The sequence below is a fragment of the Salvia hispanica genome, chromosome 1, assembly GCF_029641045.1.
Source record: "Salvia hispanica isolate PSC_SH4W2 chromosome 1, Shi_PSC_v1, whole genome shotgun sequence".
Taxonomy (NCBI): Eukaryota; Viridiplantae; Streptophyta; class Magnoliopsida; order Lamiales; family Lamiaceae; genus Salvia; species Salvia hispanica.
Window position 1 is genome coordinate 10,601,880 of NC_142692.1, and position 11,868 is coordinate 10,613,747.

General features: G+C 35.9%; 1 protein-coding gene across 4 annotated transcripts; it reads left to right on the plus strand.

The window, feature by feature from the left end:
• Positions 1 to 343: 343 nt before the first annotated feature.
• LOC125223031 (V-type proton ATPase subunit a1-like) lies at positions 344 to 11,394 on the plus strand. 4 transcript variants are annotated; one of them, XM_048125980.1, is made up of 19 exons: positions 777 to 918; positions 1,153 to 1,177; positions 1,657 to 1,701; positions 2,817 to 2,939; positions 3,065 to 3,172; positions 4,147 to 4,260; positions 4,353 to 4,526; positions 4,831 to 4,968; positions 5,332 to 5,439; positions 5,516 to 5,623; positions 5,705 to 5,853; positions 6,746 to 6,899; positions 8,010 to 8,170; positions 8,767 to 8,973; positions 9,109 to 9,292; positions 9,388 to 9,471; positions 10,138 to 10,337; positions 10,424 to 10,483; positions 10,859 to 11,394. In XM_048125980.1, the coding sequence occupies exons 2-19, from the start codon at positions 1,166 to 1,168 to the stop codon at positions 11,061 to 11,063; spliced, it is 2,334 nt and encodes a 777-aa protein (XP_047981937.1). In that variant the 5' UTR covers positions 777 to 918; positions 1,153 to 1,165; the 3' UTR covers positions 11,064 to 11,394. The 4 variants fall into 4 exon arrangements, with proteins under 4 accessions (XP_047981936.1, XP_047981937.1, XP_047981939.1 ...); XM_048125979.2 differs by lacking the exon at positions 1,153 to 1,177 and having other exon boundaries at positions 344 to 918; XM_048125982.2 differs by lacking the exon at positions 777 to 918 and having other exon boundaries at positions 1,153 to 1,235.
• The last annotated feature ends 474 nt before the right edge of the window (positions 11,395 to 11,868 follow it).

The window sequence follows — 11,868 nt, forward strand, 5'->3', positions numbered from 1 at the left end:
TAATATTATTTCAACATTTTTTTCTTTATTTCTCTATTATTTAATCAATTATACATTAAAACTCATACACTTTCAAAAGTTATTTTTAAAGGATCGTTGTACTAGTATATGTAAAAGTGAAACTAATATTACATTAATTTGTTTTTATTTTTCTTTATATAATCAAATAATCTTTAAAACTCATGCAATTATATAATTTTCAAATTAAATAAACTGAAAAATTATCTTGCTATCTGGACCAGAGCTCGTAACACATACGGCTCCCTGCGGCAGGGTCTCACACCCCTTCCTAGGCGGGGTCTCCCACCCTCCTGCGTTACCAAACCCGAATCCCTTCACGCCATCCTCCTATCCGCACCCCTATTTTTTAGCGCTACCGATGATATACATATAATTATACTGCTCCCTCCGTTCCACATTTCTTTGGAAAAGAGTTGGGAGTGAACAGTATTGCAATCTTCAAATTTAGTCATGCTGCAACCCAAGTCACCCCGTACCACGCCCCCACCATAAAAACGGAAAACGACACCAAAATTTCTTTCATGGCAGTTACATCCTCCTCCACCACCACTGCCATCAAATTAACTGGCAACCTATACATACACATATACGTATAACTCAAATCTCCCGCCCTTCCAACTCAACGCACTCACACGCAACCGAACATCTATCGCTGTTACGTTAATTTGATCGAATTCAGATCTGAACGAGGCGTCAGAGCGACCAATTGTGATCCGAACAGTATCGACTAAAGAGGCGCCTGGAGGTGGTCGGAGAATGGAGTACATCGACAGATTGCCGAGTATGGATCTGATGCGCTCCGAGAAAATGATGTTGGCTCAGCTTATTATACCCGTCGAATCGGCTCACCGCGCCGTCTCCTATCTCGGCCAACTAGGTCTCCTCCAATTCCGCGATGTGAGCTCAGATCCTTTTGTTTCACTATTTGCCTCTCTTATTTACTGTTTACACTGGTAATTAGTTGCTTAGCGGCTACTTGTTGGCGAATTTTAGTTTTTGAGATCCGCTGTTTTATGTAGATGGAGTGAGGGATGATCTAGTGTTGCCACTAATGTGTGGCTTGTTAGGATTGGTTTCTTCTCTATAAGTTTCGTTTCTAACAATTTGCTTTGTATCAAATATCTGCATCAGCGATTCAGGTGGTATGCTTATCAAGGTAGTTGCCTGGGAACGGCTGATCACATTGAAAGGTTTAAACGATAAATAATTAATTGGTAATGTGATCTAGAGATGCACAATTTAGATATTCACTGTAAATTCCATTTACCTTGTTTCTGTTTGTTTTGTTGTTTAACATTGTCTTGGCAATATAAAATCTTGACATAGCTGAACTGCTTAGGGTGTTTTACTAGGACCTGGTTTGATGGAAACATTGTTATGCTCAGGATACTGTAAAAGTCACTACTCATGGGCTGCTCTATTCTTGCGGAAGTTAATAGGCATTTGATTTTTCAAAGGGCATAGATATTGGTATTCTTAAATCTTAATTTAAAAACGATATCGTGGGATGTAACTAGGCTACATTTTAAAATTCTGCCAGCTTACTCGATTGAAGCCCTTGTTTATGTCCATCTGTTTATTTTGTGTTGTAGTTGTTATAGTAAATCCACTAACCTGTATCATTTTAATTTGCAGTTAAATGATGATAAAAGCCCTTTCCAGAGAACATTTGTTAATCAGGTAACATTCATGAATTTCTATTGGACTGATTCATTGCTTTAAGATATCTATGTTGCTCATTCTCTTTCAACTTACATTTTGGATATAAGATTAACGAAGTAATATCCCTATGAATAAAATGTTGAATTGCCAATCAGTTGGTAGAGAAACAAATATACCACTAAAATTTGTTCCCTGAAACATGTTAGAATTTGTTGCTTGAGGGTTTTGGAGACCGCTTTCGGTTTGGTTTACTGTAATCGTTAATGCATCATCCTTAATTGCACCACACATGCCATAATCGGTTGCTTGCAAAAGTTGTTGCACATTTTCATGGCTAGAATGGTTTTGCCTTTTGGTGTTGGGGTTAGAGGTGGTTGAGTCCCATTAGGTATTTGTACGTTCATAAGCCCCATCTTTTGGAGAATAGGTGTGCCAATGTATGATACTTCCGATGAGCAATCAATGATGTAGTCATCAAGAAAGTTTTTGCTGTGATTTTCACGATATCCTGGCTATTATACTCTAAGTAGGTGTTTATTGTGAATGATAGTCATAGAATAGATTGATAAAACATAGGATTGAGTATGGATGAGATGGTCAAACAAGTGCAAAATTAATCAACCCATCAAACTAAATGGTGGATTAGCATGGAGTATTTTTATCAATCCATCTTTTCACTCAAAGTATACACCCCCTAAGATTACGGAATATGATTATTATTCATGTGATACGACACCAGCTTTAATTATTCACTTTAGCCACAATATATTTTTGGACTGTTACTAAATTCAGATGGCCTTCATCAAAACAAAGGTTAATAGGTATATCCCATCACACTCATCTTCAGGCCAAGGATTGTTCTTGTCTTAGTGGCACATTCTAGATCCCTTAGTCATTACTTATTATTTAAAATATGAAGGAAAGATTGATGACAAACTTAGGGAGGCCCTTCTAGTCCTCTCTGAAATATTTTGTTGAATTTAATTAGAAAAGACCTGAGGTGATCACTGACCATTTTCATTATCTGAGTTGCTTTTCTATCATTTACAATCTGGTTTCTGGGAAGTCATTTTCTGTTACTGTTACCACCCCACGTTTCTTGTTGAAATTTCATTTTTGAAAATTGGCAATAGGTTAAAAGATGTGCTGAGATGTCCAGAAAATTACGTTTTTTCAAAGATCAGATACATAAAGCTGGTCTAATGCTATCTCCTCATCCAGCTCCAGAAACCGATATTGAATTAGAAGAATTGGAGGTCTGTTTCTTTCTTTTCATCTCCATGCATCTATTTACTATCATTAACTATTGGTTACCTTCTTTGACTGCTGTGTTTTTTTCTTGTGCTCATTACTTCCAACTATTTTTGAACTCTGACTTTAGGCTGGACTTGCTGAGCATGAGCACGAGTTAATTGAAATGAATCATAACAGTGAGAAGCTGCAGAAAACTTACAATGAGTTGCTTGAGTTCAAGATGGTCCTACAGAAGGTATATTGGCAAACAGTTGATGCGTTCCTGTTCCTTTTCTTTTCGTAAAAGAAAGAGCTAAGTTAAAAACTTGATTGTAATAATTTACATGGATAGGGTCTACTGAGTTGTTTCAAAAGTTGTTCAGGAATTTTAGACCAACCTAATAATCTCAACTGTTTGGGAGATCCTATGAGGTTCATCACTACCTTTTCTTTCTCAATGCCGAGAAAGATGAGCAATAGACAGAAGACAAGAGGATGATCAGTTTACGCTTGGAATAAGAAAACTGCTTCTTCTCCTTTTTATTCACTGATGAACTGAAAATTGCTCCCTCTTTAACATTGCTAGGAGAAGATAACACCCACTCACAACTCACAAGGAAAGCACACAAAGAGAACAGCTAAAACAAAATGGTTCACATGTGACATGTAGATAAGCTAATTGAGGAAAATGGTTTACCAGATCGTTCCTCTTGCTTTTAGAACCACCTAATGTAACTAGATTATCTTATTGAACCCACCCAATCCTCTTTTTCTGGGGAGTTTAGAACTTTTCATGGTTTCACAATCTTTTAACAGAACTACTTAAGCTAGTATGTTGGAGAAAAGAGGGCAAGGAGGCAGACGGGGAATAGTAAGAACAGAAAGTATAATTGATGTATATAAAAAAGAAATAAATGATAATCCTCTTTCAAGGCCACTCCTCTAACGAGACACTACGGTAAATTTCCATCCTTGTACTAAACTCAAGACTTAACAATCCTCTCAAACCTAAAGGACAACATTAATAAGATAAGCTAAAGAGACTCCATGATCTTTTCAATCAAATCTCCATAAAGACTCCATGATCCAGGTTGTTACTCTCAATAATCAACAACCCTCCGACTCACCATCACACGATGCGTATCATAATCTTTTTCTCACCCCTCATCTTTAAATCTGCTGCTTTTTAAGTTTTATCATTACATGTAAGCATTTAAAGGGTGATTCCAGGCTGGTGACTTCCTTATGCCTGATGGGAATCATTCTACAGCACAAGATACAGAGTTAGATGAGAATGTCCATATAAACAGTGATTATGCCGATTCAGCATCACTGTTGGAACAGGTAATCTTGTAAAATGATAAGTTGCTGCTTAACTATATTTATGATTAGCCAACTGCTGTGGTGTTGTATTCATGTAGGTTTTCTAATTGCAGGAGATGCAACCTGGAATGTCAGATCAGTTTGGTGTGAAGTTTGTAAGTGGCGTCATTTGTAAATCTAAAGCATTGAGATTTGAGAGGATGTTGTTTCGTACAACAAGGGGAAATATGCTTTTCAATCAGGCACCAGCTGATGATCCAATTGTCGATCCTGCATCAAATGAAATGGTCACTGTTCTTCTCTTCCCCCTAATAATGCCTACCTTTCTCTAATTTGAATACTGAATTCAATTATTAAACAAATCAGAATAAGCTGAAATGCCACTCCAGAAATTTAAAATGTACTACCAGTCTACCATCTATTTATCATGACTAAGCACACACATTCTAAACTAGTTGATTCTATTTATTTCAAAATTACTTCATCACTTCCTTATTGTCAGGATATTGTGATACTTGGGAATTGGTATCACCTTTGTTGCTGAGGGTCACTACATGTTTTTAGTACTGATGTTTACCTCTGCATCTGCAGGTTGAGAACACAGTTTTTATGGTATTCTTCTCAGGCGATCAAGCAAGGAAAAAAATCCATAAAATATGTGAAGCATTTGGAGCAAACTGCTATCCAGTTCCTGAAGACTCGATCAAGCGGAGGCAAATCACTAGAGATGTATGCTGCCAATTAGATTTCTTTTGTTGTTGCGTTTTGGAACTACAGGAGACGTGTTTGAATGCCAGCGTAGTCTGTTTTCACAAGCTAAATGGGTTTTTTTGTTTGCTTTTGATGTAATGCAGCAATTGATGCATTGCATTATTTTGTAGTTGAAAATTGGGGAAGAATTTGGACAGATTTATCCTTGTAGTTAATGTATTGAAGATGGCTAATGATCTATTGACGTCACTTTGTTAAATCATAGCCGAGAAGCTGTGCATACTGATGTCACTTTCTAAAGTGGCTTCTACAACTCATGTGCTGATTTATTCATAGTATTAGAGAAGAAGTAGATACATTCTTATTTTTTTAAAATTTTAGGTTTTGTCGCGCTTGTCTGAGTTGGAAACAACCTTAGATGCTGGCCTCCGACATCGTGATGCAGCTCTCTCTTCTATCAGCTTTCAGCTTACAAAGTGGATGAACATGGTCAGATTTCTTTGTTTGATTATTTCTTTTGAAACTCATTTGACTCAACAGTATTTTCCTGGCTTACTTTTTATAGGTAAGAAGGGAAAAGGCTATTTATGATGCACTGAATATGCTGAACTTTGACGTCACAAAGAAGTGCCTGGTTGGTGAGGGTTGGTGTCCAATATTTGCAAAAACTATGGTACTACAAATTTGAGATAAACCTAGAGCAAGTAATTATTTTATAAAATAAGTGAAGGGGATATATTCCATCATATTGCAGATTCAAGATGCTCTGCAACGCGCAACTTTTGATAGTAATTCACAAGTGGGTATAATATTTCATGTGATGGACTCAAATGAATCACCTCCAACATTCTTCAGGACAAACCATTTTACAAATGCATATCAGGAAATTGTCGATGCATATGGGTAAGTCATGTATAATCATAGTTCTCCACTTCTCAGGTTGTAAAAATTTTCTCCGGCATCTTTGTACTCTATTTTCTACGTTGTCATTAATTTTATTATATGTGTTTGTTTAAGATTTGGGTAAATCGGACTTCAGAATTGGGATAAGTAGTTATGTGTGAATTAATTTTCTGGTTAACGTTAGCTTTGGAGTATACAATTTGGAGAGAGAAGTTTGACTATGGATATCAAATCATTTTGATGAAGTTGCTGGAGAATTTCATAATCGAATAAATCTAATATTTTCCCTCCATCATTTGAAACATTGCTCATTTCTTTTCTGCACAGATTTTAATAAATGTTAGGTAACTGTGTAGATGGGTGGAACAAGGAGCCCTAATTTGTTGTAGGGGTATTGGTTTTAATTGTAAATATTAGGAAGTGCGTGGGCTATGCTTGGTATTTATGTAAATGAGTTGATAAAGTGAGGAGAAAATATAAAGGGTAGTGGTGGGATAAATATCAAAATTGAAATGGAAAATGTTTTTGGGGACAGACTAAAATTACAAAATGGGCAATGTTTTTAGTGACTTATTTGATTTCAAAAACTGACTAACTAGTTGACCACATTAGACAAAATGTCAGTACTTGTTTCTCCACTTCCTCACTGAACCTGTGAGGGAATGTTACAGGTTCTGTTTAGCAGAAAATAACTTATAGTCGAGGGTTTTCCAGATATAAATGTTTGAATGTTGACTGTTTTTTTCCTTAATATTTGCTTTTGCATTTAGGTAGGATACTTCCATTTGTTTTAGTAATTTTTTGAAAATTTTGCTGTATGTGTAATGATATTTAACTCTATATAGGTCTTAACTGCTAAAAATGGCACTGATTAAAGTATTATACATTGCAGAGTTGCAAAATATCAAGAGGCAAATCCTGCTGTTTATACCGTCATTACATTTCCATTTCTTTTTGCCGTGATGTTTGGGGATTGGGGTCATGGTATATGCTTACTGCTGGGAGCTTTAGTCCTTATAGCACGCGAGAAAAGATTAGGTTCACAGGTATGTTATGACATTCTATTCTCTTTTTAAAGGATGCATTTTCTGTTTAAACACATGTATACATTCTTTTTACAGATCAGAACTCCATCAGTTTCTCTGGTGTAATTGTACCTTTTTCCGGAATGTCTAGACTGTTGATAAAATTTTAAAAATAAATTATTTCTCTCCATTGAACCTGAAGTATAGATAAGGTGGGCATATATTATCACACAAACTTTTCTTGTTGGTTCTTGTCCTTAATCAAGTCACACATTTTACTATTTTCTCTTACAACATACATAGGGTGCAAGTACTAAGTACTGATCTTGAAATTAATAGAAGGTTCCTTTGTTGGCCTTAATTAAACGTATTGTTTCCTTGTTGTAGGGAACTTTTTAGTAGATTTCAATGTCTGTAAGTAGTTTGAATTCGAAGTAGATTGTGTAGAAATGCCTGCAACTGTGTTGGGATATCTAAGGAAGATAGATTTCCAATGTTTTCCTGAAATATAAACTCAATATAAGCTCCCTTTGACATCTGTGATCATATAAGATATGGCTCTTCCCTTTAAGCTAAAAACAATAAAAATTGAAATTATCTTGATTCAGAGATGAGTTTAAACTGGTATATGGTGGAAAATAATAAAATTCTTCAGCCATTCCTCTGGGAGACAGAAACTGATGCAATATCTATTAAGTGAAGTGTCAAAAGATATGTGATGAGTCTACAAAATTTCTTGGTCTAATACACTATGATGTGTTTAACTCAAAGGAAAGTTGTAGATGAAACCTGGAAATCTCTTCATTCATTCACCAAGTCATGGAGAAAACTAAATAGATGTAACAGATCACCCTAGGTACACACTTGCTAGCTGTTTTAACCTGAATTTGGTGAATGTCAATTAGCCATTTGATGCTTATGGTGAGGGTCGAATATGCAAAATGCTAAAGAAGGCAAGGTCCTTGCAAAGAATAGAAAATAAGTAAAGAAATAAAGAAGACTGTCCCACAACAAGTTTTAGTTATTTATGATGTTCAAATAGTTATCTTCAGCTATTTTTCTTCTATTCATTGTCAACACGTGGCTCTTTTTCTTCTGCTTTGCTTCGTCCTAATAGTTTGTTTCCACCAGAAACTTGGCAGCTTTATGGAAATGCTATTTGGCGGTCGATATGTCCTCCTGCTGATGTCATCGTTTTCAATATATTGTGGCGTTATATACAATGAATTCTTTTCAGTTCCTTTTCACATATTTGGTAGTTCCGCCTATAAATGCAGAGATGCTACATGCAGGTAAGAAACAGCAGTTTTATTTCTCTGAGAATAGATTGAGATTGATATATAGGATGCTGTATAGTTACTACACTTCCATGGTTTTAGATCCGAAGGCTATAAGTGCTATGTGGTTATGTTATGCAGCCGACTTTGATAAAAAAAATCAGGCCCATTAAGACAGACTGGCTTCATATTTATTTTCATGGAGTCTAAGCATGTCAATTCCAGGAAACTGGCTTCTGAAGTTTTGTGAAATTTAGCTTATACACAAGTCAATACTAGCATTTTACTTTTGTGATATTATTTATTTTGAATTACAGTAATGATCCTTGTACATCTAGGTCTCATATTTATTTTCATGGTGTCTAAGCAAGCATTTACTACCCAAATTAGAAAATGAAGTTTGCTAATCTCAGGAAACTGGCTTCTGAAGTTTTGTATTCTAGATCCCATCAGACTATGTTAAATTTCCATAGCTCTCTGATATTTCCTTGCATTCCTTTGAGATCTATGCCATTTACTTTGACCATCATTGATAATTATTTATTTCTGATAAGTCATTTTGGAATTTGTATTGTAATCTCATTCTCTTGCTCCTTGTTATGCCTTATCAGCGAAGCACGTACAATCGGTTTAATCAAAGTTGGAGATACATATCCATTTGGTGTGGACCCAAGTTGGCGTGGAAGTCGTTCTGAGCTGCCTTTCTTAAACTCTCTCAAGATGAAAATGTCTATTTTGTTTGGTGTGTCACAGATGAATTTAGGGATTATAATAAGTTACTTCAATGCACGCTTCTTCAACAACTCAATTGATATTAAGTAGGATCTCTCTCTCTCTCTATATATATATATATCCATCAATTTGTCTGTCTATTTAGATATCCCTGCCCTACATGTTGTGAATCAGTGAATGACCTACTGGATTATAGATGTTATGTTCTGCTTTGGTATCAGGTATCAATTTGTGCCCCAGATGATCTTCCTTAACAGCCTTTTTGGATATCTTTCTCTTCTCATTATTATCAAATGGTGCACCGGTTCTCAAGCAGATTTGTATCATGTGATGATCTATATGTTCTTGAGCCCTTTTGAAGATTTGGGGGAAAATAAGCTGTTCTGGGGTCAGGGCGTACTTCAGGCATGAATAATATTGAATCTTCCTTTGATTTTGCTACGTATGCAAATACAATAAAACAAGTTTAACTAATGCAGATTACCGATAAAATTTAACAGGTCATATTGTTGCTCGTAGCTGTTATTGCTGTTCCGTGGATGCTATTTCCAAAACCCTTTATTTTAAAGAGACTTCATACTGAGGTATCCCCTCCACTCATTGTTTGTGCTATTTCCCTTCAAATTGCAGTCATCCTGGTAATGTTTGGAAATTCTTTCCTTTGAAATCTGCATTTTTCTGCTTGTAGTTCCTCTTCATAATTTATTCTTTTCTATCTTCCCCTTACACCCCTCCCCCCCTCCCACCCCCCAATAAAAAAGGAAGGAGACAGAGAGACTGTTGGAAAACATGGGTGCTATAAATGGTCTACTTTAACTTCAAACTATTAATTGGGAGTTCTTAGTTAAACTTGTTTCCTCAAAATGGTTTACAGCTGAAGAAAACTGAGTAGTGTAGCTATATACAGTTGCTTAAATTCCATGAAATACGGTGAATTAATAGGGCTGTTTAGGAACTCTTATATAAATTTGGATGAGACAGTGATATGGAACATCTGTTGACCTTTTTTCTCCATGAAATATGAGATTGCACAATGCTTCATGTTACGTTGTAACATGAAGCAGTAACTTGATATGTAGTATACTAAATCATAGCGCTGAACTTCCTTTGAACGTCTGAACTTAATCTCAGTCAATACTGGACCATGTAGGCTTAGACTGCCTTACATTGAACCAGGCCTAGGGTAGTTCCTGAACATCTTGGAACCTTTGATGTTTGACTAACCTTTTCATTTTCTTATGCTTATTAAGAGATTCCAAGGCCGGGCATACGGAATTCTTGGGACCTCTGACATGTATAGTGACGAGGAGCCAGATTCTGCTAGGCATCCTCATGGTGAAGAGGAGTTCAATTTTAGTGAGGTCTTTGTGCATCAAATGATACATTCGATTGAGTTTGTCCTGGGTGCAGTTTCTAATACTGCATCATATCTTCGGCTGTGGGCACTGAGGTAGACTGGTTTTAACATGCTGTTGTGCTTATTATTCCTCAATGGCTTTGTTCCATATTGTAACTGTAATCCTTGTTTTGTTACAGTTTGGCCCACTCAGAATTATCAACTGTTTTCTATGAGAAGGTTCTCCTGCTGGCCTGGGGGTAAGTTTCTGCTTAGCGTATAAAAGTGAACACGTTGCATAACTCTTTGATATATAGATGTATTTTAAATTTATCTCAAACTCCCATGCATTAATGCCAGTTTCACTTTCCTCAAATTTATGTCGTGTAATCTCATGGTTTTCAATCATGAGATGATAGTTGAAAAGAATTCTTTGGCAATCTTGTATGTTAGGAATGTAAAGTTTCAAGTAATGTGAACAAGATGAATCTTTGAAACTTTCATTTGATAATGGAGATACAACTTTCGGACCAGATTAGTCCAAGATTAACTTGCTAACATAACATACTTTGCTTCATCTCGAATATTTAGCTTCTAATTTCTGAACTCTACTGACACCAATGCAAATGATGCAGGTACAACAATTTCATGATACGTCTAGTGGGGCTGGCAGTTTTTGCTTTCGCAACAGCATTCATATTACTTATGATGGAAACTCTGAGCGCGTTCCTCCACGCCTTGCGTCTACATTGGGTGGAATTTCAAAATAAGTTTTACAGTGGGGATGGATATAAGTTCAAGCCATTCTCATTTGCCTCACTAACCGATGAAGATGACTAGTTCTTTTTCTCCCAATTAATTTTTGAGGCAGCAGGAAGAAGAAATTTTGCAGTCGCAACGGGTGATGATGATATTAGTATGGCACTTGAAGAGTCGTCCACTTGTTTCTTTAACATGATACTAGTTCATATTAGAGTTCTTATTGTAAGAGCCTTGATTCGAAAATTCTTTAGATGCTAAGCCTCTCAGGGGATTAAGGGATTGAGGAGTTGTAAAGATGGATCTTCTATACGTAGATTCTCAGCCTTTTTTTTTGTCTTAGCGACACCCACATTTGTACAACTCTTTTTATATATTCGTTCCTTGTTAATAGAGGTATTTCTTTTCGGCACGGAGTTTGAGAATAGTGTTTTAAATGGATGGTGAAAAAGGGAAGAGAGAATAAAGTAACAGAGAATGGAGGAAAATGTAGAATTACTTTTTGCCAAAAATAGAAAAAAAAACAGAGGGAGTATTACTCAAATGCTTGTAGGCTATATAACCACGCCATTTTATTTTGTTTTTATTCCTTTTGCTCTTATTAAAGTAATTTATTTCTGGTCTTTGACATCTTCAAAGTGTTTTTTGTCTGCTGTTTCTTGTTGGTTCTATTTAGAGTTCACGAGAAGGAATACTGGAATACTTTACTTTTGAGAATTCTCTTGTAATAGAAGAGAGTCAAGGTTATGGGCGACGAGTATCAGTTTGAATGTTAACGTTCCAGGCTACTTTCAAATAATACGCTTCATATTATCTAAAACATTATAATCTCTTTTCTCTCCACCTAAACATACCCCAAAAATGTTTTATGGATCAACATATATGA